This window comes from Myotis nattereri, assembly GCF_964212035.1.
Source record: "Myotis nattereri genome assembly, chromosome: 3".
Taxonomy (NCBI): domain Eukaryota; kingdom Metazoa; phylum Chordata; class Mammalia; order Chiroptera; family Vespertilionidae; genus Myotis; species Myotis nattereri.
The window spans coordinates 23,947,931-23,975,143 of NC_138077.1; the positions used below are offsets into that span (position 1 = coordinate 23,947,931).

The window sequence follows — 27,213 nt, forward strand, 5'->3', positions numbered from 1 at the left end:
TTTGGCTGTTCTGTGTCCTTTGCATTTTCATATAAAGTTTAAGATCAGCTTGCCAATTTCTGCCAATAGAATTTTGATAGGAATTGTGTTGAATCTGTAGATCAATTTGATGAGAATTGCCATCTTAATAATACTGAGTCTTCCAATCCATGGATATAGCATGTCTCTCCATTTATGCAGATCTTATTTAATTTCTCTCAGCAATATTTTATCATTTTCATGGTATAAGTCTTATACTTCTTTTCTTCCTTAATTTTTGAGGTTACTGTTTTATGGACTTTCTACTAAATTAACATTGTGATATATATTCTAATCGGCACATAAAAAATGTAAAGTTAAAGGAAAGAAGTGTATTTAAGATACATCAATGATATTTTTATGTGAAGTTCAAATGATGTCATGGTGAATTGTATAAATGATCAATTTCATATGGAGAAAATGGAGACAAGGGTTGAAAAAACAGAATTATTGCATAGCACACAGAATATAGGCATATCCAAACCAAATGAACCTTTGCTCTACAGTTAGTACCATATGTATAAAAGCCAAAAAACCAACATCATCTATTACAATAACCCAAGTTTTGTCCATTGAAATTGATGGTATATCATATTTATTTATAAAACTGTTTATGTTTTATATAAGTATTAACAGCATAAAGAATGTATACCTAGTTTTACATTTACCGGCCCAATACTTTTCCTGTTGAATGGGGTGTCTAGTACTCAACATTGAAAAACATTGGTTTTAGTTTATTAGTTTACAAAGCATTTTCAGTTCACCATCTTACTGTTCTCACAGCAACCCTGTAGCTTGGATAAAATAAGGATTTTTATTATTCCCACATTATAAATGACGAAACTAAGATTTGTAGAAATTAAGTGATGTATATAACTTTATCCATTTATATGTGATAATTCTAGGATTTAAAATTAGGATTTCAGGCTCCAAATCCCATACTTTTTTCACTACATATATTATTGATTACTTTCCTATAGCCTGTGGATACAAGAGAAATATAAAACTTGGGGGGGGGGGGGGCTTTGCAATCAAGGTAAGGAGATAAAACCCATGAACCATGCTAAAAGTAAAGTTAGTATAATAAAGCCACTGCACAGACACTCAATTCTGTTGGCATCTGCAGGATGCAGACAAGCGAATGGACCTGAGTGATGGAGTAGGAAGCATGACCTGAACTACGTGGAAGAAGGACACTCACTGCCCGCAGCCCACCCCTGTGACACCACCCATCCCCACTTCAGAAGTAAAGTACTCATTCCCCCCCAGATGCTGGGAGTGTTTGCAGCTGACATTTCTCCTCTGAGACCCACTCTAGGGATGGCCCAAGGTCATGCCCCCTTCTAGGCGCAGCCTATATCCAATGTCTGGCCTGGCGCCTTTCTCCCAGCTGGGGTCAGCTCTGAAAGACCAGCCCAGCTTCAGAGCTCCCTTCCGGGATCTGTGAGGCCTTTGCTGTAGCAGCTTCAGAATTCAGCTTCTCCCTCTGCCCTCAAAGGGATCCCCAGAGCACTTGCCAGTGAGTTCCTGCTGGTAACCGCTGCCTGAGGGACCAGTCTGCACCAAATGATCTCTAAGGTTTCCAGGCAGCAGAAACAGCATGAACAAAGGCCTAGGGGCCAGAATTCCTCTCAAGGGTGTAGCATAGAATAAACAAAGTAGAGTTGTTTTTAAAAGCTTAGAAATAATGGGCTGATAGCAGTGTACTCTGAAAGACAGGGTGAGATATCGGCTTGAAAGAACTCCCTGCTGACCCACATACTGCAGTTGTTGCCCAGCAAGAATATTGGGGCTGAGCCTGACATGCCCTGTGAAGTGAATGTGTGACCCAGATCTGTCAGCCCTGACCTTTGTCACACACTGACCTGTCCATCAGTGATCCTGTGAATTGGCCCCGAAGCTGGAAAGGGAAGATCTGGATTTAAGATCTCCCTCGCCCTGCTGCCTGCGTGATTTTAGAGCTTCTATTCCTTATTTAGAAAGAGAATATATTTTGAGGACTAAAATATTCCTAATTTCAGTGGCATTTCATTGATGTCATGTGGTAGGAGAATTCCAGCACCAAAATAACTCTGGATGATATGGGGCTAAACTCAGTTAAATGGATGTCTTTACTGTAGGATTTCTCAGTCTTTAATACGCTGCTGTGCTTTGATCTCAGAGAGGGGGATATAATCAAAATCGTCTTACCTTAATGCATCAGGAAGACCTTTCCTCACTCCTGACACCTTCCAGGGAGTATCTAATAGGCTTGTGTCCTGCTGAAGTCATATCACCTAGTAGGCAGTTAATAAATGATGAACTGGGTTCTATGGCCCACCCTGTCTTGACCTCGAACTAAGTTGAAAATCTCTCAGAAATATGTTGACTTCCCAATGACTCTGGTCCTCAAGATCTATGTGGTCTTGCTTACTTAAACTTGGTAAGGTATAATTCACTTCAAGGATATCTCCCAATCATGACATGTGTCTTATAAAGAAGGAAACTCACTCAAGCCTTTAGGGGGAAACATGCCTGCGCTCTCCATTGGACTGGTGGTGCCGCCGTGGTGTGCGAAATATATGCTGGCTGCCTTGTGTGGACAGAGCAATGTGTTAAGAAGGATGCAGAAGCTAGGTCTGGGCTGTAGCAAGCATGCTTTAATAGATTAGTGATGTTGTCTACTAACACAGCATTTGCTACCTTTATTTTAGACCAGAGTTAAATTGAACTTACATATTTCTTTACTTTTTTGAAGACAATGGGAGAATAAATAAATTAATTATGGAAATAAATTATATAATCCAACTCAAGTGCAGCATATTCAAAACGAACTCATTGTCATCTTCTCCTCTAACTGAAGTCTATGCCAGTACCTTCATCTCAGATAACAGCAGTGGCTTCCACCAACATTCATGTGACTCCTCCTCACTCTTCATTTCCTGGAACCAATCAGTCACCAAGTCTTGCTAATTTTACCTTTCAAGTGTGTCTCAAATTAGTCCTCCTCCTTATTGCAGCTACCGCCCCAGTTCTACAAATCTTTTCATTCTCACCCCAACCGCTATAGCTTTTCTCACCTGGCCCTTCTGCCTCCAGTCCTGCACCCTTTAAGTTTCTCCCCCAGTTGACCTATCTGTTCAGGTGGGTCTCCTTCTTAAACCCTTTAATGACTTTCTCGGGGTATAGCCTAAACTCCTAAATTTGGCATTAGAGGACTCCCACATCTCGGTCCCACTTAAGACTTGTCTCATTTCTTGCTATTCCCTATGCTCTAGCAAAACCAATCTGCTGAACTGCCTAGTTCACACTAATTCTAGTTCCCCTGCCTTTGATGTTGCTGTATTCTTGGCTTGAAATGTTTTCTCCACCCTGCCCACTCTTGTCCTTTACCTGCCCAGTTAATGCGTCCTCATCACTGAAGCTCAACTCAGCCGTCACCTGCTCCAGAAATCTTTCCTGACCCCTCTCTCCTCCAGACTTGGTTAGTGCTCTAACCAATGTTATAATTATCTCTCTATATAAAAGCCTAAGTGACTGTTACAACCGGTTGACCGAATGACCTGTCAACTGGTCACTATGACATGCACTGACTACCAAGGGGCAGACACCCAATGCAGGAGCTGTCCCCTGGTGGCCAGTACGCTCCCACAGCCAACCCCCACAGCCAGCCAACCTCCAGTGGTCCCTCCCCTTGGCAAGATGGCCCCAATCAGCCCGATCACCGGCCAGGCCAAGGGACCCCACCATGCACGAATTTGTGCACCAGGCCTTTAGTGTTATATATAAATACTATACATCTGTAATGCATCGTATAATTGCCTGTTTATGTGTCTGTCTGCACCTTGAGAGTGGGGATATGTCTTATTTCATTCCTATTCCTTGCACCTACTAACATGCTTGCTTTATCTTAAGCATTCAATGGATATATGTGGGCTAATGGATATGGATAGCTCACTTGGTTGGAGTGTCATCCTGTATACCAAAAGGTTGTGGGTTCAATTCCCAGTCAGGGCACATACCTAGGTTTCAGGTTCAATCCCCGGTTTGGGTGCATAAGAGAGACAGCTGACCAATGTCTCTCTCTCACTCTCATTCTCTCCCCCTTCTTCTCTCTCTAAAATCAATAAACATATCCTCAGGGGAGGGTAAAAAATAATTTTAAAAAATACCTATGATGAATAAAACTAGGCTAACAACAGTCCAAGCACACCAAGAATATAACTCATGCTCAGGTAAAGAATTTTCTTTGCGGATTAAGAATGATTGCCACGCATGGCTGGTGAGGTCTGAAAGGGGAACGCATGCAGCGGGGTATCGTTGGTGAGAGCAGCACCGAGCAGATTCTAATAACCTGCAGTGTCAGACAAAGCAGTGTGGACACTGATCGCGTCTGGTTTCTAGGGAAAGAAAATCACTCTAAGAAGTGCTTAGCTGGGAGTAAAGTGATTTTCCCACTTTTGTGTGGCCATTCTGGGTGTTTGCCCATACCGGTACCTCTCTGGCTGACTTTTTTTAATGCCTACAATTTGGCTTGTTTTCCTCATGGATTACTATAAAAAGAACCTTCTTACTACCGATTAGATCAGATTTAAGTTAACCCATGTGACCCTATGGTGAAGTGCCCACTGGATTAATACAGCTTTTCAACTAAAGCTTTTCTGTGACAACAGAGGAGGCATTGAGTGTGACCTGTCACCTTCCAGTTGAAGTCTTCATGGTCCTTTGTCACTGTACTAGTATTGTTACTGTGTGCAGGACTCCAGCCAGTCACAGCCTCCAAGCCTTGGTTTCGAATGTCCTCAGAAATACAGTCTTCCAGGCTCTCTCTAGTGCCTTCATTGTTTTGATTTTCCTGTTTATACACAGCACCCACAATGTGCTACAGTCTGAGAACCCCATTTTAAAATAAAGGTGCAGTCCCCTCTTGCTCTTCTGGTGGTGAGATCTTTAACTGTAGTCTACTGAAGCCTAGAGATACACCCTAAAGTCAGACAACCCACTCAGTAGTAATCAGCAAAAGAGCATTTAAGAAGTCCATGTACATTACCCTCAAGTGGGACAGGAGTGTGCATAAAGGAGTAAGCTGCAGTTGTGTGGAAATTTCACTCATTTATACTAATAAAAGGGTAATGTGCTAATTAGACCGGGTCTACCGGCCATCTTTCAGACATCCGACTTCCTTCCGGACAAAGCCATCTTGGTGGGGGTTGAGGCAGAGGCCATTAGGGGTGATCAGGCCAGCAGGGGAGGGCAGTTAGCAGCAATAAGGCAGGCAGAGGCAGTTAGGGGCAATCACATTGGCAGGGGAGGGTTGTTGGGGGCCAGATCAGGCTAGCAGGGGAGGGCAGTTGGGGCGAGACCAGGCCTGCAGGGGAGGACAGTTAGGGGCAATGAGGCAGACAGAGGCAGTTAGGGGTGATCAGGCTGGCAGGGGAGGGCAGTTAGGGGTGAGATCAGGCCGGCAGGGGAGGGCTGTTGGGGATGAGATCAGGCCGGCAGGAGAGGGCAGTTGGGAGCAATCAGGTCGGCAGGGGAGCAGTTAGGCATTGATCAGGCTGGCAGTAGAGTGGTTAGGGGGTGATCAGGCTGGCAGGCAGAAGTGGTTAGGGGCAATTAGGCAGGCAGGCAGGCGAGTGGTTGGGAGCCAGCAGTCCTGGATTGTGAGAGGGATGTCTGACTGCCAGTTTAGGCCTGATTCCTGTGGGACATCCCCTGAGGGGTCCCAGATTGGAGAGGGTGCAGGCTGGGCTGAGGGACACTCCCCCCCCCCCCAAATTTTGTGCACTGGGGCTCTAGTCCTCAAATAATGCTACATGAAGAAAGCATCATATACCAAGGCTGTCCCTTCAATGCTCTTACCTTGAAGCCCCCAATCAAAGTGCCCTGTCTAACACAAAAGTTCTAGAAATAACAAGCAGTTGAAAAGCTGTAAACCGTAGCTGTAAAGTGGAAATGGTAGCAGTCTGAGATTCCAAAACAAAGTGGAAAAGAATGTTCACGTAGTGTGGCAAGTCCGGTCACTTATAAACCCGAACGTCACATCATCAGCTTCCCTTATTTCCCAATTACAGAAGCTTCGTACCCTCTTCCCCAGGAAGGGGCAGTGTTGCACCGGGGCCAGAGCATGGTTTGGGAGTCTGCAGGGCCTTTGAATCTCAGTAGGGCAGCCTGAGGTGGGGAGTCACTGCCACTGACATCAGCCTTCTCAGTGCCAGGAACAAGACGTTGCCAAGGGCTTGGCTCTCATGATCTTATGCAGCCCCTGTAACACACTGTGAGGGTATGTGTGTGTGTGGGGGGGGGGGGGTGCGGGGGGCACTGAGGCTTGTCCTGCCCAAGGTCACAGAGTGAGGGTTAGGGGTGGCCACCTAGAGACCCTGCCCTAAACATAATAGGCACCTTTCCTTTCTGGCAACTTAGGACTCTTTTACATTAATAAAATTATGTATTTCATGTAAATCAATAAGTTTAACTGCGTGGTCCTTATACCCTCTATCTTAGTTACCAATTACTATGTAACGTCTTACTATATAACTTAACAGCTTAAAACAATACTCATTTATTATCTCACAGTTTCTGGTGGTCAGGATTCTGGGAGCTGCTTAGCTGAGTGGTCTGGCTAAGGGTCTCTCAGGAGGTTCAGTGAGAATGTCCATTGGGGCTGCAGTCATCCAAAGGCTCAAGTGGGGCCGGAGAGTCTTCTTCCAAGATGGGTCATTCATGGGCTGGAGAGGCCTCAGTTCCTGACCACAGGGCCCTCTCCATAGGCTGCTTGAGTTCTTGTAATTTGGTGGCTAACTTCCCCCAGTGCAAGTGACTGCGGGGAGAGAGAGTTTTTTTTATTAACCTAGTCTCCAAAGTAGCCATTGTGTCACTTCTCTTTTTTTCTCTATTCTGTAGAAGAAAGTTACTAAGTTCAGCCTGCACTTAAGGAGAAGAGAATTAGGCTCCACCTCTTCCTGGGAAGAGTATCGAAGAATTTGTGGATGTATTCTAAAACCACTTACTGTCTCTAACCCATATCCATGTAAACAAAACAAAACAGGGGAAAAAACCTACCATCACCAAACTGCTTTGCTCTTCCTCTGTGTGACTGTCACTTTCATGTTCTGGCCACCCAGTGGCTCCAGTGAAGAAAACATTTCCCCATCCCTGAACTGTTTCCTAAGGAAATGGTTGCTTGTATTACAGAGAAATCTTTACTTTTCCAAGGAATGTACAGGGACTAGAAAATGTAGAGATAATATACTTTGTCTTCTTGATTAAGCCCTGATTTTGGACCAGGTAATCAGTGTATCTCGAATCTGCCTCCTGCTCTTTGTCTTGTAGGCCAGTGGCATAAAGGAGGCCACCAGGAGGCTGAGATGGTGCCTGGGTCACCCCCTAGATCTCTCCCCACATGCTTTTCTCTTGCTGTCTCCTAGGTGGAGCCTGGGCCACAGGGTGTGGCGTAGCCCCCACCTAGTAGCCCCAACCTCGGGGCCAACGCTCCGGTGATCAGGTCCTGGGAGCTATCTCTCCCTGGGCCAGGTGGTCTGGTCCAGAGATTGGTCAGTTATTTCCAGGTTTGAATGAAGGTTGTAACCAATGTTAAACACCTGGCAACCTGAAGACCTCTACTGGTGGCCTCTCCCAGCTCGCTGACCAGATTCCAGATGGACATTATAGAAAGATTTCTAGGGCTCCAGGGGGGCAACCCTGAGGGGAATTCTATAATGTAAAGTGATTTCCTCAGAATAATTAATCAGTTTTAGAATCATGGTGTTTTTACTTTTTCCTCTACACCTACCTTAATCAGTAGGTATTAGGAACTTCTGCCACTTGAAGATAAATCAGACACCAATAGTAAATACTTGAAATTATGATTTTTTTTCCTGTGAGAGGAATGATTAAAATTCCTAAAAATTATAATTACAGATAAGTTATTTTTAAAGAAAAATATATATGTATAAATTTTCAAATGAGTTTATCAGTATAGAATATTTAAAAGCCTTTAGCTTTCATTCTGTCTGAAATTAAATGAATTTTACCATCAAGAGCTGGAGGTAGTTACTAGAGCAAAGTAACTGAAACCTGAAGAAAAGTAAGAAAAGAAGGAAAACATGCATCTCTGATCATTCGTTCAAGAAATGTTTATTGAGGTGAGTGCTGTGTCTTAGTTTGGTAGATGCTGGAGGCAGCTGAAAACAAAATACAGCCCCTGACATCCTAAAGCTGATATGATACTGGAAGGTAAGCCATAAACAAAAAGTATATATGTAGTATTTTTTTTTAGTTTATTTTTCAATTATAGTTGAAATTATTTTTATTAGTTTCAGGAATATTGCACAGTGGTTAAATAATCATATACAGACAGTACTTTACAAAGGGGTCCCCCCGATATTTCCAGTACCCACCCATCTGTAATAATAACAGTGTAATATGCTAATTAGACCAGACAGCTGGACAACCTTCCAGATGAAGCCAGGGCTGCGAGGGCCGAGGCAAGCTGCCGCAGCTGCAAGGGTCGAGCCCCTTGCACTAATTTTGTGCATCGGGTCCCTATTAATATTATAATATTTTTGACCATATCCCCTATGCTGTACTTTACATTCCTGGGACTATTTTGTATCTACCAATCTGTAGTTCTTAACCTTCACCTTTTTCACCCAGCCCTCCACCCATCTCTTGTCTGGCAACCTTCAGTTTTCTGTATCTTTGAGTCTCTTTCTATGTTGTTTGTTCATTTATTTTGTTCTTTAGATTCCACATATAAGTGAAATTGTATGTCATTTGTCTTTCTCTGACTTTTTTCACTTAGCATAATACCCTTTAGGTCCATCCATGCTATTGCCAATGGTAAGATTTCATCATTTTTTATGGCTGAGTAATATTTCATTATAGATATACACCACAGCTTTGTTATCCACCTGTGTATTGATGGGCATTTGGGTTGCTTCCATATGTTGGCAATTATAAATAACACTGCAATGAACATAGGGATGCATACATCCTTTCTAATTAATGTTTTGGGTTTCCTTGGATAAATAGCCAAAAGTGGAATCACTGGGTCACAAGGCAGCTCCATTTTCAATTTTTTGAAGAACTTTCTTACTGATTTTCATAGTGGCTGCACCAATCTGCATTCCCACCAACAGTGCACGAGGATTCTCTTTTTTCCACATCCTCACCAATAGTTTTTGTTTGTTGATTTATTGATGGTAGCCATTCTGACAGGTGTGAAGTGATATCTCCTTGTGGTTTTGATTTGCATTTCTCTGATGATTAGTGATGTTGAGCATCTTTTCATATTTCTGTTGGCCATCTGTATGCCCTCTTTGGAGAACTGTCTATTCATATCCTCTTCTCATTTTTTAATTGAATTGTGGGGTATTTTTTTCGTGTTGAGTTGTGTGAGTTCTTTATAAAATTTATGTATTAGGTGAGTGGGGGTAAAGGAGGCCAAATATATGGTGATGGAAGATGATTTGGCTTTGGGTGGTTGGCACACAATACAATATACAGATCATTTATCATAGAGGTGTATATAATCTTGAAACCAAATATCTTATTAACCAATATCATCCAAATAAATTTAATTTTAAAAAATTGGATATTTACCACTTATTGGGTGTATCATTGGAGAATATCTTCTTCCATTCAGTAGGTTGTCTTTTTGTTTTGTTGTTGGTTTTATTTGCTGTGCAAAAACATTTTAGTTTGATGTAGTTCCCTTTATTTTTTCTGGTTGTCTTTACTCAAGGAGATATGTCAGAAAAAATATTACAAAGGTAAATGTCAGAGATTTTACTGTCTATGTTTTCTTATAGGAGTTTTATGATTTCGAGTATTATATTTAAGTCTGTAATCCATTTTGGAGTTTTTTTCTTTATTTTGTTTTGTTTGTTTGTTTGTTTTTGTTAATCCTCACCCAATGATACTTTTTCCATTGATTTTTAGACTAAAAGGGAGGAAGGACAGAGGGGGAGAAAGCAGGGAGAGAAACATCGATGTGAGAGAGACACATCGATTGCTTGCCTCCCACTGCATGCTCCCAACCAGGCCAGTGATAAAATCTGCAAATCAGGTACATGCCCTTGACCAGGAATCAAACCTGAGACCCTTCAGTGTACAGGCTGGCACTCCAGCTACTGAGCAACACTGGCCAGAGCTGAATGTTATTCTTTTTTTTTTTTTTTTTTTTTTTTTTAAATATATTTTATTGATTTTTTACAGAGAGGAAGGGAGAGAGATAGAGAGCTAGAAACATCGATGGGAGAGAAACATCGATCAGTCGCCTCCTGCACATCTCCTACTGGGGATGTGCCCGCAACCCAGGTACATGCCCTTGACCGGAATCGAACCTGGGACCTTTCAGTCCGCAGGCCAACGCTCTATCCACTGGGCCAAACCGGTTTCGGCATGAATGTTATTCTTAACTGCAAATGAAGCATGACATCAGTCTTGCTAAACAGAGCATTGACTCCTTCCTCAAGAGCATTCCCTACCTGCTTGTAGGAACTCTCGTGTTGTCTTTGCAGGAGCCACCCACTTCCTGTAGTGTGTACATCCAAGAGCGGTAGCCATGGGGTAGAAGGGACCACACGGGCAGGACAGGGCAGGGATGCATTCCAGACTGAATCGTCATCCATCTGGGGATAGATGGCATACCTGCCTCACGCGACCCATGGTGTAGGAGAAGCAAAGTCCCTGCAGAGATTAACTATCAAACCCGGATTACGTGGCTGGTGCTAAATGAGGCATCCTCGTGGGCTTTCCGGATTCAGCAGTGTCAGACCTCTACCCTGTGCGCTTGACCCAGGTTCAGGATTAATTAATTTATCATGGAAACAGGGCAAGTGAGAACTGAAACTTCAGTAATTCTCTTACTGTGGAAATATAATCAGTGAGGATGCTATATTATAGAACAGCAAATGGTTTCTACAGAGAGGAGCACTTGGATTAGAGACTCAAAGTCACATCCAGCATTTCTTCTTCAAACATGAGGATACTTTTTGGAAAGCCACAGCCTAAATTGTAGGTCGGTGGTTGGTTCTAGCTGTCATTTTCATTTGCTTGATTTCCTCTGTCTAAGAGAGAAAACATGCTAAATTTTTCCTTTTTTTTTTTTTTTTTTCCTAGCCTAAACCTCCAGGGTAGGCAGGCAAATTTAAAAGCATGTCTCAAACCCCACTCACCTTTCTACCAGTTATTTTGCATCCTATTCTTTTGATTAGAAAATAAGGTGGAACACTTGATCATCCCTTAAATATAAGAATTCTGACTTTGCGTACTTACCAATATCCTCTTTTATGGAGTGCACGAGTTGACAGTATCAAATTGTTTTCTCTTTTGCCAGGCTAGCCTCTGGACCAACAGTCTATCTCACAAGGTAGCAAATTGAGAAGGGGAAACAAACACTGGGCTGTTTTTTTCTTTTTAATTAATTTTGTATGCAGTTGGGGGCAGTGGTCTAGTGGACGCAGGTTAGAAAGGGCTAAGTGTCCATGGGGAGCTGTAAATGAGTGCTTGGCCCTCAGGTTCAGCTGGCACAGCTGGTCATGCCCCGGGGAAGTCTGGGGGGACAGGGGCCCCTCTGAGCCTGCCAACACACAGTTCATTGCGAGGAGGGAGATAAAGCCCGAGGCCTCGCTACCTGGCTCACCAGCCGGCATTCAGCCTCCCAGGGGTCCAGGTGAGGCTTCCCCGCTGTCTTGAGGTGAGGATATCTCACTTGGCCAATTTGGCCGCGGTGGTGAATTGAACTAACAACAGCTGGCTGTGGGCACACTCCTGCTCTGGATCCCAAGGCCCTGATGTTAGAAAACTTCATGATTTCATTCATTTATTTAAATATTTACTCAACACCTACTCTATGCTCAGCACCAGGCTAGATGCTGGACAGACAACGGTAGACATGTCAGATATGGCCCTTGCTCTCTCATGGAGTGTACAGCCTCATGGAACAAACTGCTGCTTAACTGGCCCGGCCAGAGTGACTCAGTTGGTTGAGTGTTCCTTGAACTGCCAGTAAAGGCTGCCAGTTCAACTCCTGGTCAGGGCACATGCCCAGGTTGTGGGCTCTATCCTGGGTGGGGGACCTACAAGGAGGCAGTCAATCAGTGTTTCTCATGTCTATGTCTCTCTCTCTCTCTCTCTCTCTCTCTCTCTCTCTCTCTCTCTCTCTCTCTCTCTCTCTCTCCTTTCCTCTTCCTTTCTCTCTAAAATCAATATTAAAAAACCACAAATTAACTGATAGTTACAAATTGTGCTAAGTATTAAGAAGACACTGTGTGTGCTAAGTGGATTTGAGGCAGGACATTATTTAGACTGCAGGTTAAGGAAAGGGCTGTAAACACGGTAATTTACTGGGCAGAAAAGGGAGGGACGTTCTGATTGAGAACCAACTCATGTGAAGGCCCAGAGGAGGGGCAGGCTTGGCCTTTCTAGGAATCTGATCGGCAGCCAGTGCGCCCAGAGCTAAGTGAGCAAGAATTTTCAAGGAGCAAAAGAAGCCTGGAGGGTAGAGCAGGGCCTGTGGGGATTTAGGATTTTATCCTAAATGTTGTGGGAAACCAGCAAGGAGTCTTAAACCAAGATCTGACATAGTCTGATTTATGATTTCAGTAGACGTATTTCTCACTCACAAAGAATAACTAAGGCTGCAAGTGCTTAATTTTTTTGGCAACAGTTTGGGAAGTAATTAAAGGAGCATGCAACTACCCAAACTATCAAATCAGGGGCGGCTGGGTGAGTGAATGAGTCTAAAATTCGTTTTAAATGATGTTTTATAAATTTATGCCATCCAAAGTTAGGGCCGGAGGCCTGATTGCCTCAGCTGCAGCGACAACTCTGCTGAAATAATCACTTCTGTCCTTTGGAAATTTGATTTTAAAAACCTCAAAACAAAACACAAGTAGTTTACCCATCATTGTAGGTTCCCACTGCTGCCTGCAGAGCAGATGTGTGCCCTTTCCGCTGGCTACCATTCCTCCCAGTCACGCCGCCGGGGGTCAGGCCGTGAGCGCAAGAGTGGGAGCATTGGCGCAGAGGCAAAACGGATCGGGTTTACTTTTCTAGTTTTTTCTTTTACTTTGAATGTCAGGAATGGAAACAAGCCAGGTCTGCGATCCCTTATCGTCATCTCTGATGCGGAGAGAGGCGAGGTGCTAGGAGGTGCTCTGCAAGGTGCAAGACCTCAAAGGGACTGCTGATTTCCGTCTCCACTTCTCAATAAATGATGATTAAAAGTCTGAGCACTTACAATAAATGAACACTTTGTTGGCCCAGCTTGTGTCTGAAAGAGGCTGTCTTTGCCCTTCACCGAGGAAAACTGGTTCGTTACGGGGTTTTTAGAAGAGTTGCTATTAACCTGCAGATTAATGTTACTGCTCATGAATTATCCGTAACCGATTTTAACCCTCCCCTCTGAGAATGAGTGCACCTGTTAGGAGTAGAGTCACTTCCTAGCCTGTGGCTTTACATTCTGAAAGAATTCATTTTTAAAAGGCGAGAAGCTTTCTTGACTCAATAGCTTTAAGATCAAGGGAGTTAAGGAAATTTTTTAAGGATAGGCTGGCATTTTTATTACACTTCAGAAAACCTTTTATTAAACCAGTGTTTGCTTTCCTACCCTTCAGCAACTAAAATCATTGGACACCTCTTTTGAGGCTGAGAACGAGAAAGATTATAAAATCGTCCAGGAAAAGCTGGTTTGAGAATCTACCTGAGAAAGCTCTTAAGTACTAAATCCCATTATAACTAATAGCATTTCAACACTACTCTTATATTGAGGGTGGGAAAAAAGATTTAAGGACCACTAAAGAATTTTAATAGTTTCTTAGAGATTATGTTGAGTTGTTAGAGATTATGTTGAGTTGAGTCATAAATTATTCTGCCTTGTCCAGAGTTCAGTGGTGAACTAGGAAAATACATGAGTTGATGAGCAGATAGTTTTCAGAAGAAATGGACTACATAGATTATTACGCATCCCTTCTTTTCATTATTATTTTGTTTTATTCTGTAAATAAATCTGTCAAAAATAGTAGCTATTTTATAATAAAATTAGCTTTCATGATAAACTGGTGATCCAGTGGGTTTAGTTTTGGAAACATATTTTTTCACAGTCAATATAAAAAGAAAGGAAATCAGTACCTTTACATTCATATGTTTATGTCAGGAAGACCTTAAATGGAAATCTAATCATTTTTTGCTGACTCACTCAGTGGCAGTATGTGATGGTATTGATTTTCCTTGTTTTGTTTTCTTTTGGTTGTTGTTGCTTATTTGGAAAACTTATATAAAATAAACCTGATTTAAAAAATTTTTAAAAAATCAACAGCATGAAAAAAGGGGGTAGGGAAGCACAGGAAGATGGCTGTCTATGAGTCAGCCCATTTTTTAGATAAGGAAGTACAGGCTCTGAGATATGAAGTTGCCCAATGCACCTAGTAAGAGGCACAGTCCAGCCCAGAATCCAGATCTGGGACTTCTGGTCCACGGCTCTATCACCTTCAGAACCATCAAAGATGGCCTAGGTTATAATGTTGGATGTGTTAGCGTTAGAGGAACCTTTATACTCTTTTTTAAATGTAACTTAAGACATATATTTATATTTATAACTGATATTAAAATATCATTGTCCTATGCGTAGTTTGAACTGGTTGAAAAACACAGTTGTCCACTAGAGGTCACCTTCCTTCAAGATGAGGGTCAGTCTCCTTTCCTAATTCTCTCTTGATCTGGTTTTATTTAAATTAAGCCATCACCACCTCAGAGAAATGAACATAATTTTTTTGTCGTCAGAGATTCCAAATATTGCTTGAGCTAAATGCCCTCATATTGTAGGTAAGGCTACCTGAGCTACTAAAAAGCTGGGAGGGATGGAGGGATGAAGGGAAGGTCTGCCCCCTTCTTTACACACACACACACACACACACACACACACACACACACACTTTGTGCTAGTTCTAGCTTCGCCTCTCTTGACAAATAAACTTATTTTTATTTGGAAAGACTTGTGTTCACCCTGGCAGGTTGTACTACCCTCACTTTTTCTGCCATTTCTCTCTGTGACTCCAAAGTCAGAACTAAATGTAGACTAAAAGAAATGATCTTTAAACATTGACATAAATTTGAGGTGAAACCATGTAGACGTGACCCAAGCTTATCTTTGAGTCAGTTACTATTTTTCCACAGTGTGCGCATTTCAGTCAGCATTGGCCAGAAAATACTATGGGGAGAGGACTAGGACGGTGTCCAATAAACAAGCACTTTGGCAGATTCTATTGAAATATAAACCATCTCATTATTCTAGAGGGAGAGGGAGGCTGCCCGCTATAGCACTGCCTGACACATCAGGTTTCAAACTGTGTCTGCAGAAACCCAGGGTTGCGGGGCGGTAATTTTAGAGGCTCATTTTCACCTATTTATATGAACTGCTAAACATCTCGGCCCCAACCCCCACCCCCCAAAATCAAATTGGAAATCAAAATCAAAAGTTCTGAGACGTGAAAATCATTGAGAACAGAGATATCATTGAGATTGTCTGGGCTTTTGGAGAAACGTTGTCCTGCCAAGCTGTGGTAAGAAGATACCACTTCAGTCCAATTTGTAGTGATGTCGTCCCTCATATCCAGGCAGAGTATTTTTCTTCACACCCCGCCCCCGCCCCCCCCACTCCCTTGATATCAGCCTATTAATTTGCCAGGTTAAGAAGTTTTTTACAGTCTTCAAAATTGAGCTTGTGAATGTGTCATGGGCCATGAGAGCTCTGTAGTGGTCTTGCTGAAAACTCTTGCATGTCCAAGCAGGAAGAATTATTTGAGTGGTCCAAGAACCCCAGCTTGGCGCCATGGCAGGTTAGGGTAGTGCACATCTGTTTGGCAAATTCTCTCATCAAGCCAAATAGGTGAGTGGTGCAATGACTAACAAATGCCCAATATATCAAATGAAAACGTCTGGTCCGAGGTTGATGACCTGTTATGGGTTGGGCTACTCTGTCTTAATCTTGTTGACAATAAGAAATGTGAGCAACTGATGTGTAATGTTAGTACGTCAGTTTTGAAATAAATGTCTTATTACTTTGTTTTCAAGCTTCTGGATATAGTTAATGAAGAATATCCAGAGATTGCCACATGAGCTATTAAAAAGGACTATTACCATTTCCAAACTACTTACCTGTGTGAAACAGAATTCTCTTGATGTGGCACAAATAAAATAAAGAAAGAAAGGTAAAAATACAGCTGGAATAAGGCTAGAATAGACTTCGAGTTCTATTTTTAACTGTTTGTGTTTAACAAAACAGCCTAATGTTCTCATTGGAGGATATATAATCTACATATATAAAAGCCTAATATGCAAAGTGTCCCCTTGGGAATTTGACCGACCGAGAGTTCGATTGCTCGCTATGACATTGCACTGACCACCAGGGGGCAGGATGGAATGAAGGGAGGCCCCAGCTGGCAGCCGGCACCTGCTAGGGACCCTACCTGTGCACAAATTTCGTGCGCTGGGCCTCTAGTAAGTAAATAATATAAAATTGAACTAACAATAATTTTATCTTCATTAAAAACACTTTGATTGTTTTGCATATTGGTTTTCATTTTCAAAGCAGATTCTAATACTTAAAGAAAAATAAAAGAAAGATAACCATTGATTCACACTAATAATTTGCTTCAGAAACTATTTTTTAATATCTGAATTAATAAACATAAATGTAGCCAGGATTAGAATAGTCAATTTACATAATTTACAAGACTCTCAGATAAGTTTCTTATTTACAATTATTAAGATAAAATATTACAACTTCTCTTATTTTTATCTTTCTCTCACTTCCCATTTTTTGGGCTCAGAGTATGTGGGAAGAAGTTGTGGGAATATCATGACACCAAGCATCATTTGCTGTGGGAAATGACCTTGATGCAATAATGAAACCAAAATGTGCGGTGTTGAGTTCGAGATCATTGTCTCGTGAAATCGAAGAATGAAGTCGCGGACAAAAATGGTTAAGGGAGGCAAAGTTTATTGAGAGAAGCCAGTCCTGGAAAAGGTGCGCCTGGGGTTCCAGAAGCAGGCCAGTGTCCAGGGCTTCCTTTCCATGTTGCAGCTGGGTGTTAAAGTCTACAAGACCGCATGTAGAGCCCTACATGGCCATAAGCCACATGGGTGCAGGGGAGCTTATCTCCTGCCATAGGAGCGCCCAGTGCACTGAGGGGAGAGAGAGAAGAGGAAGCACACCGCTTTTTTGTATATATATGCTTGGTAGTCCCTGATTGGTCCTTCCAAAGAATTTTGCCTTAGCAACATCCTTGGGATTGGTTTATACGCCTTACTATCTTGTGATTGGTTATCTGCAAGCTGCCTGTCTTAGCAACATTCATACATTTTAAAGTTCATGTCTCCAATAGTCACCCTTTCCTTCCCCGCCCAGTTGGAGTACCTTAGTAACTACGCCAGCCAGTTGGGTTCCCCGTTTCATTCTTTCCTCCCTTCCCCTTCCTCACCCCCCTCCACCCCTTCCCCCACCCCCCCACCCCACCCCCAACCCCACCAAAGGTCCCAGTCCCTGTCTATCTAGTTTCCCTCTGTCTCCACAATAGTAGCTTCCAAGTTCACTGCCAGGCACTCTCCCAGAAGTCTCAGACCAGATTAAGATGCTCAAATCATAGTTCATTAAATCAGTGCATATCAAGCAGCAAGGGCTCCAGATGGAATGAGCTGATATACTTAGTGTGATATTCTGATTTGGTCTTCATCCCCATTCTGGCACTGAGCTCCTAAAACCCTTGGAATTTCCTAAGTGAAGGTATCTCTTGTTATGTTAACGAGGTGGCTTTTAGAAGGCACCACAGTTTGGGGACTGATTGCCAGGGGCTGCCAACCACAGGATCAGAGGATGGGAACTTTCATTCCCCACCCTGAGGCCCCTGGGGAGGGGAGAGGGCCTGCAGATGGCGTCTATCACCAATGGCCAGTGATTTAATCAACAGTGCCTATAAAATGAAGTCTCCATAAAAACTCTAAACAGTGGGGTTCAGAAAGCATCTGGGTGGGTAAACATGTGGAGATTTGGGAAGGGTGGCATGCAGGGAGAGAAAGGTATGCCCTTTCCCCCATACCTTGCCCTACACATCTCTTACATCTGGCTTTTCCTGAGTTGCAGAAGCGCAGGTGACAACCTGGACTTGCAATTGGCATCTAAAATGGGGAGGAAGGGCAGTCATATGGACTAAACCCTTAACCAGGTAGATAGTGTCAGAAATGAGTTGAATTGGAGGACACGCAGCTAGTGTCCAAGAGTTGCTTGGTGGTGTAGGAAAACCCGCACCTCCTCATGAATTGGAGTTGGTCCCAGTGTCACCGGGCCAGTTCCATGCCCGGGGATGGCCCTACCCCAGCACGGTCCAGACCAGGGGTCCTCAAACTTTTTAAACAGGGAGCCAGTTCACTGTCCCTCAGACCACTGGAGGGCTGGACTATAGTTAAAAAAAAAAAAAAAACTATGAACAAATTCCTATGCACACTGCACATATCTTATTTTGAAGTAAAAAAAACATTAACGGGAACAAATACAATATTTGTATTTGCATGTGGCCTGCGGGCCGTAGTTTGAGGACCCCTGGTCCAGACCTTTCGCATGTCACCCAGCCTCCAGACTCTTGACTCGTGTGAGTAAAAGTGAGAATGAGAGCAAGTTTTATTCAGGTAGAGAAAAAGAGGCCAGGACACACATGCGCCTGAAAGAAGTGGAGGTACATCTCCAAATGGACTCGGGCCAGTGTGAGTGGATTGCACACTGTGGTTAGTAGTTGGGATTTTATGTGTTTCTGAGGGTGGGATGTTTCTAAGCTTTGTGGTGCCAAATTCTGACTGCACCTTCTGGTTGAGAGGGGACCTTATTCCTAACATGATCCATTCTGGAAATGTCATGGTATCCGCCCCCCTGGACTCTACTTATGTCAGTTTTCATGATAATGATGGTATGATGAGCTTTGGAGTTGCTCTCTGGTCCGTTTTTCCTCCATCTTGGAATGATCTGGTTTTAGCCTTGTGGTTGTGACTTCTGTGACCACTGCAGGGGTGTCCTGCCACAACCTGTTTCCCTCTGATCATGTGTGGGGGTGGGAGCTCAGGTGAGAGGACCTAGCACCTTAGGGTCCTGTGATGTGGACTCCTGCTTCTTTGTTCCACTTGTTGGGATTTTTCCCTAACTTCTTCCTCACCAGAATCATACTGAGGATATGATGCAGGAGTGTGGAAGGACCACACTACCTGAATCTTGGGTCATGCAGTATTTGTATGCCCAGCCTTTCCGCCACAGCCACCTTCCCTGTTGACAATATGGTTACAAACCAGAGTTGAGGTTTGAGAAAGGAGGCCCAATTAGACAGAAGGTGTCTGCTAATGACACACAACTTGCTTTAGCAGAGACACGGGGGCGAGTCCCCTGGCTCCCTCTGCAGCTTGCCCCCTCACCTGATGAGCAGCTGTAGATTGTATTATTTGGGCAAATGACACAGAGGACCAGAATGGGTGTCTCAAATGGGCAGCCGCTGTACCGTCCAATGAATATTGAGTGCCTCGTGTGCTTCGGGTTATTTAGTGTGCCGTGAATATTAGAGGATTCTTCAGTCTTTCTATCACTTTCTGTGCTCTATGCTCGGCAGACATGCTCGATCTAGTCTAAGACATCCAGCATCCAGGTGACTAACTTTGCAATACTTAGTACATCTCATGAATTCTGCCTCTGTGTACTTGCTTATTCGTTGTCTAAATCTAACACAGTTACCCATTTTACCTCTGTGTGACAAGCTACTACATATTCATTACCTATACTTAACACATCTTATAAGCTTTATCCATTCCATTTGTTTATCTTGTTCTCCTATAGCATTAGTTGAATATTCTCAAATAATACAGCAACATCCCCTACAACATCTCTTGGGAAAGCTGGTCCAGCCTCTCTGGTCCCACCACCCTAGCCAGCCTCCCTGTCCTTGCAGTTTATAGCATCGCTGTTCCTTGAAAGACCCAATCAAGGGTACTTACCCATCCGTGCTCCTGCGTCTTCCCCATCTCCCCTGCAACCTCCTCCTTCCTTAACATTGGTGGGTAACTTTACTCACCATATCCTCAGTTCCAAGGCTGAATGAACTCCTGTCATGTGCTCCTGATCTCACTCTGCCAGGACCTGGCCCTTTCAGTTATCATCCACTTACCATGGTCGGTTTCTCGCTACTCCTTGGCTCCCTCCCTTCTGCCCACCTATATGTTTAGATCTCCCCCGTCTTAAAAATCAGCCATAATGACAAACTCTCTAATTCTATTACATACTCAAGCTACTACCCTAAAGCTCTAATTCAGTGGTTCTCAACCTTCCTAATGCCATGACCCTTTAATACAGTTCCTCATGTTGTGGTGATCACCAACCATAAAATTATTTTCGTTGCTACTTCATAACTGTAATTTTGCTACTGTTATGAATTGTAATGTAAATATCTGATAGGCAGGATGTATTTTCATTGTTACAAATTGAACATAATTAAAGCATAGTGATTAATCACAAAAACAATATGTAATTATATATGTGTTTGCCGATGGTCTTAGGCGACCCCTGTGAAAGGGTCGTTCGACCCCCAAAGGGGTCGTGACCCACAGGTTGGCGACCCACAGGTTGAGAACCGCTGCTCTAATTTATCCACAAACTTTACAAACTACTCTCTACTCAGTCCCGCAACTTCTTAACCACTTATAGCCTGGCATCCACCCCTAAAACACTACTACCAAAATTATTCTTTTAAGGGAAACTGATGACTTTCCAATAGTCAAAACTAATGGCTTTCGGTTGGGTTTCCCATTTAACTATTAGTCTTTTCAGTTTCCCAGCAGAATTTGAAACCGTTGAGCTCTGTCAGCCTCCTCTCCCTCTCCTTGACCTCTCATTACATTGCCTTGCCTTTCCTGTCTTCTATAGGCCTCTCACATTCATTGGCTTATGCTCTCTTCCTCTGTCTTCAAAGCCAACCAACCCTAGTGTTTCCTACACTGCCATCTCTCTGGTTCTTCCTCTTCTGCCTCCTCCTTTTACCTTATCAGGATTCTTGTGATACATTGGACCAGTCAGAATAACTCAGGATAATGTCTCCATCTCAAGGTCAGTTGATTAACAACCTTGATTGCCCTTTCCCAGGTGGGGATTAGGATATAGATATTTGGGGGTGTCCTTATTTTGTTTACCATGGAGATGTCATTGTTTCTCATTAGTTCTTTGTAATCGCTTCCTTAATCTAATCCATTTCTATAGCTTCAACTATTCTCTCCTTGAAAAAGACCCCCAAATTCTATCTGTTGGCCTGACTTCTCTTGTGAGCCTCCTGCACCTCCAACTCATAACTTTATGGTGAAAAATAAAAGACCTCATTACTGCAACCCAATCCCTCAGAATTAGTTCCTTCTTCTAACTTCCTTATATCTTTTCACAGCACCAGTGTTACTTGTCAGCGGTCTCAGAACCTTATGATGCCTTGTCTTGTTTACTCCCCCATGTCTCATCATTGCCTAGGTGCCTACAGATCATTTTTCATGGTGTTTCAGGGAATGCATCCCCCCTGTCTTTTCCTTCCCATTCCCACTATCACCTCCATCCTTCAGGCCTCCCTTTATTCCTTGGACTGTTGTTGTTGCCTTTAATTAGGAGAGGACAAAAAAATCTATTTCTGATCCTTTCCCGAGCAACTAAGGGCTATTTTACATGTTATTCTCATAGAAATGAAGAAACTGAGGCTAAGAACAATGAGGTAACTTTCTGAAGGTCATACTCATTCATTCATTCAAAAATATTTATCAAGAGCCTATTATATTCAAGGTACTAGTTTAGATTCTGAGGATAAGAACACTGAATAAACCAAGACCCAAGTGCTGAGGAAATTGACATTAATCTAGAAATAGACATTTAAGAAGAGAATAATCAAACAAACAAGATTATTGCCGACTCCTGGTTTGCCCTAGCTAAGAATTTTCTTCCTCTTCTGAATTCTACTGAGTAAACAACAAAATTTCTTTGGATGCACTTAATTCATTCACTCATCATTATATGCAGCTATTTGTGTATAACCTTATTTCTCTTACCAAAGTCTTTGAGGGCAGAAACACTTCTTCACATGGCACATAAAAGAAATTTGTTTCAACTACAGGGTTGTATGAATCAAGGGAGACATTGGGAAAAGAACTTTGTAAACTGCAAAGCCATTTTCTCGGCTTCGTTGTCTCGGGTGATGCCAGCTGTATTCTTCTTTGGGTGGCTCACTCAAAGACCTGTTTCTCTCTGAAGTGAACAGGATTAATTTCTCCTACCATTCCTTTTCTTCCATTGCCCTATAAAAAAGCAAAACTTAAAAGCTATATAAAATTTCTTCCTGCCTTTCCAAAATTTCTAAGGAAAGTTTAAAAGGTTAATACTGAGAACAATGACTTTCTTTTTCATCTTCTGTAGCCCGCAGTAACTTATTTTTCCCCCCAACATTTCTTTAATAGTATTTTCAAACTGAAAAATGTTTAGGTGAATACCCATTTATGCACCATTCAGACTGAAGAATTCATCTTTTACTAAACTTGCTTTGTCACAGCTTTCCGTCAATCCATCCCTCCATCCATCAGTTCATCTCATTTATTTGATTAGTTTCAAAGTAAGTTACAGACATCAGTAAGTCTCCACCTACATACTTCAGTCTGCATATCATTAAGTAGTTGAAATTTGTTAACAGAACCTTTTTTATTATTTTAAGATACGTTTTATATACAATGAAACGCACAAATCTTAAATATACTATTCAGTATGTTTTTGACAAATGTATACCTGAGTAAGCCAAGTCTTTATCAAGTCATACAGCTTGTGCCAGAAAGTTCCCTGTGTCCCTTCCAGGTCAGTCCATAACCCCAATAATTCACTTTTGAAACTGTAGGCCCAGATGACCTGTGGGTGTGACTTTTTATCACTATATTTACTGTCAAAAAAAAACAAACCCTCATTCTGTTGCTATTAATTGTTCTGATTAAAAAATATTTTTTGGATTTAATTACACAATAGTTTGCTTGGTGGCAGAAATAGGAATAATGGTAATTTTTTCCCTTTTAAAACATAACTTGGGTTGAGATTTAAGTAGTACTACACTGCAACCTCACTTTTACTTGATGATAAATTTTTATTTCAAGGCCAGACTACATTGGCTCAGTCAACGGGGGTTCATTTCTCCAAATCTACTCTACTGAGTCCTTTTTAAAAAAATTGATTTTAAGGAGAAAGAAGAGGGGGAGAGAGAAACATCAATTTGTTGTTCCACTTATTTATGCATTTAATGGTTGATTCTTGTATGTGCCTGACCAGGGATCAAACCTGGAACCTTGGTGTATTGAGACCACACTCTAACCAACTGAGCTACCCAGCCAGGACTCCTGCATCCTCATTTAGCATTGTTTCATTTGAACACACTCATAAGGTATAAACCAGAATATCTGGGCTTTTTTCCCCCTCTTATTTCGGTACCTTTTTGTTGTTGAAGGAGGATTTATAGTCTTGAACCACTTTCTTAGGCCTACTTAGAAAGTAACAGCGTATCTCTTGAAGTCCTGCCTAAATTTGAAACCCAATACTTCTTATGGGAAGGAAAGTTGTGAGGACTTGGGAAAAAGAACTGAATCTCTTTGTTATATAACCCGTACTTAAACAGTTCATCAATATTTTTAGTTCAAAAATAACAAACATTACTGTAGTTCGATAAATTATTCTAGCTTAAATGTTCTTGGAACAGCTGGTTTCTGTTTAAAGATTTTTGTACAAGCAAATCATAATTTAAATTGTAACATAAAGTCCTTTCCAGTGAATGACTACAAAGGGAAACTGGCTTAATATATTTCTTTCTTTTTTTCTTTTTCAACTTGTTTATGCGACTTGAGAGGTTTTTTGTGGGTTTTTTTTTGGTCAGGATTTGGGATACAATTGTCAGAAATCTGTTCTGCCCAGAGCCACCTCTGAGTCACTTCCACTATTTATGGAATAGCAACTGTGAAGAGTGGGATCATGTTTAGGTTTTTTTTTTTTTTTTTTTTTTTTTTTTTAACAACAGATGATAAATGTCTTCAGGAGCTTATGTAATATGTCGCAGAGCTTCCAGTTTTCAGAAGAGAACAGAGTCCAGGAAGTGGCCTGGTACAGCTTTGGAAAGCATGTTCCCGAGTCTTAAGGTCACAGACTGTCAAAGTAGTAACTTGAGTCAAGCCTTTGAAGTTAAAACTGTTCTGTCTTGGGAAGTTGGGATTATGCCTTTTACTGTAGGCTTAAGATTTCCATTTCATCTTATTTGCTACCTTGCAAAAGAAGCCTTTGCCTTGGCCTGCTTGTCCTTGCACATACCTGGGATTCCAGAGCCTGCATCTAGGTGGTTGTGTAACAAACACGGCACTCCACACAGACGGCCGTCTCTGCCCCTCTCTGTCCTGCGTGGAGTGCTCAGTAGGAAAGCATGGAGGTTGGGGTGGGGGTATGCTGCACACTGTTTCCTTTCCCTGAAAAGTTTCTGTCCTCTTTTCTTCGTCTGAGAAGACTCACAATCTAGTTCAGGCTTCTGCTTCATCGTGCCACCTGCCAACCAGGAGGCCTAAAACGTCCTGCACGTGTTACGTGCCCTGTCTTTCTGCTGTGTTCCAGGGAGAGGAGCTGTGAGGGTGCGTCTCCAGAATACTTTCCTTTAACCCATGAACCCAGTGCTGAAATGTGAGCCTGTGCGATCGCCATGTGGGCCCTCCCTGCCACCTTTTCACTCCCCTGACCCGGAAGGCTGAAGCCATGCATGTGAGTGTGTCAGTGGCCTTGAATTGAGGTAGCCAACTTTTCTCCTGTTTGAATCTCAAAAAGCAAAAATGAAGAATATTTCAAAAAATGGGTTTTTCTCTTTCCAGGTAACAGAGATGTTTGTTATACAATTAAAAATATGTCACCAGCTATTCCATGTGGAAACTCTCACCATTCCTTAAGATAGAGCGTGATATGAACACTTATCAAACATGTTGATTTCATTCCTTGGGCAAAAAGTACTTGTTTTTCTTTCTCAGCAGCACAATGAAGGCTGCAGTTATTAATAAGAGTTTTGGGGAAGATAAATTGATAGATAGATATTAAATATAATATCCCTATTGATTTTTTTTTAATCGATGGTTTAAATTCAGTCAAGTTTTTATTGAGTACTGTTATGTGCTCAGGGCCATTTTATTAGGAAACAACAAAACAAATTTCCTATGGCAACTGAGGAAAATAGATAAGAAAATTTTTATTTATTGTGTTTCTTTTCTTAATCTTCCATCATTAAACTAGCTTCAAAAATTTACAGGCCTGGGTGATCCTTTTTATAAATCCTAAAATCCTAGAAAGGCCCTGAAGCAGGTCAGAAATTGGATCCTTTGATCCCTAGAGACATGTATGGTCCAACTTGTATTTCCTTTGCTTACCATCTGCAAGTGCAGACTTCTTTGCATTGCTGCCTGTTAAGCACAATGGTTGGTTTTGTTAAGTACTCAGAGGCCTGGTGCATGAATTCGTGCATGGGTGGGGTCTGGCCAGCCTGCCCTGATCAGGCCAATCAGCTGGGCTGGCTGGGCGGAAGGGCCTCAGGCGGTTGGCCCGCCAGCCTGCCCCCTGGTCGAACTCCTGATGGAGGGGACAATTTGCATATAACCTTTTATTATATAGGATTGGAGATGTCTACATAGTCGAGTCACAGCATTGGATCTATATAAAGATAGATAGGTAGATAGATAGATAGATAGATAGATAGATAGATAGATAGATGGATGGATGATAGGTAAACACGCACACAAAGCCTATAAAAAACTTGCAATTTAGGTTCATTTTTATGAAATGAATTAAACTGACTTTAATAAGCTCTGTCCCTAAAAAACAAGCAAACCAAAACTATAGGAATAATTATTTCACCTGATTTCTGGTGGACTTAAAAAGCAGGTGAGAGCCAAAAATCAGTGGGGTATCAAAAGAATTACAAAACAATATTTTTTTTAAAGAACGAAGATCCTTCATTTCGTGATAAAGTTGACACACACTTCATAAACTCAGCGCAGAAAACATCCTTTCCGTGTCTGTGTTCAGAGGGGGTCGGTTTCCCTCTCGCACGTTAAAAGTTCTGAACTGAGCCCTCAGGCCTCTCTGTCTATAAGCACCATCCAGGCAGCCTCTGTGGGAAGGCAGGGTGATGCCGGCGGGGAGGGAGGTGGGGTGATGGGGATGGGGGGAGCGGGGCGGGGGGAGAAATCTAGTTCAGCTGCAGCCTTGATTTGCGCCCATCTCTCTCCCTCGCGGGCCTTTCCCCTTTAATGAGGACTAGAATGTTTCCACGCCCGTTAACCGCCTGCCTACAGCCCGTTAACCGCCTGCCCACAGCACCAGAAGGTCACCCCAGCCCCAGCCCCAGCCCCAGCCTGATCCCTTTCTTTGTGCCGCTAATATAATTGGCTGATTGTGCCAGTGATGAGCGCCCCCTCCCCCAGCCCGGTCCTCGCTCCCTGTTTGTGAGCCTCACTGCTGGTTTCCGCGGAGAGAGGAGAGCAGCTCCGCTCGGCTCAGCTCAGCTCGGCTCAGCCCAGCTCGCTGCGCGCCTCCCGCACAGGCGGTGCCACTGCGCAGGTTGATCGGGAAACAGCATCCATTTTCCTCTGCGGGGAGCCCTGCCTGCCCAGGGCGTGCTCTCCGCCGCGGGTGCCCCGCGCGCTCCCGCAGCCTCGCAGAGCCGTCCTGCTTGGGGTCTGCGCCCTAGGATGCACTGAGATGGTGCATCAGGAGAACTGTTCGTACCAGGTAAGATTTACAGCCTGGCTGCGAGGCCGGCATCCTCTGGGAGGGGAGGCCTTCCTCTCGACAAGCAGCAGGTTGCCTCTCCGGATTTTCCAAGGGTTTGCCATCCTCCACTCCTGGCCTCCATCGCATCCAGTATCTGAATTGTAATTAGGTTTTCTGGGACTAATGGGGCAGAAAACACTGTTTCCTTGGCCTTGAAGGCATATGTGAAATCCACCGAGGTGATCTGTGCTTTGCGTGTTCTGTATGCCTGCGAATAAGAGGAACTATTTCAACTGTAATTGAATTTAAGGGGCTTGGGGTGGGGGGGGGTCTAGTCCGGAGAATATGGTGTTTGCTCATTGCATAGGATGTGAGTTGCTTCACGTCCAGTT

The 27,213-nt window shown here is 42.9% G+C and overlaps 1 protein-coding gene across 3 annotated transcripts in view; it reads left to right on the forward strand.

The window, feature by feature from the left end:
• Positions 1-27,213, forward strand: part of SCHIP1 (schwannomin interacting protein 1) — a gene marked incomplete at its 5' end in the record, with an annotated part of 115,492 nt that overhangs the window by 35,304 nt on the left and 52,975 nt on the right. Inside the window, one exon of one of the 3 annotated variants that reach the window (XM_081086767.1) lies at positions 26,185-26,839. The exons of 1 other annotated variant lie outside the window; for it this stretch is intronic. In XM_081086767.1, the coding sequence (XP_080942893.1) occupies positions 26,810-26,839 (30 nt within the window). Of the gene's footprint in view, positions 1-26,184; positions 26,840-27,213 lie in introns of those variants that run through there. One more of the 3 variants, XM_081086769.1, reaches the window with a different exon arrangement.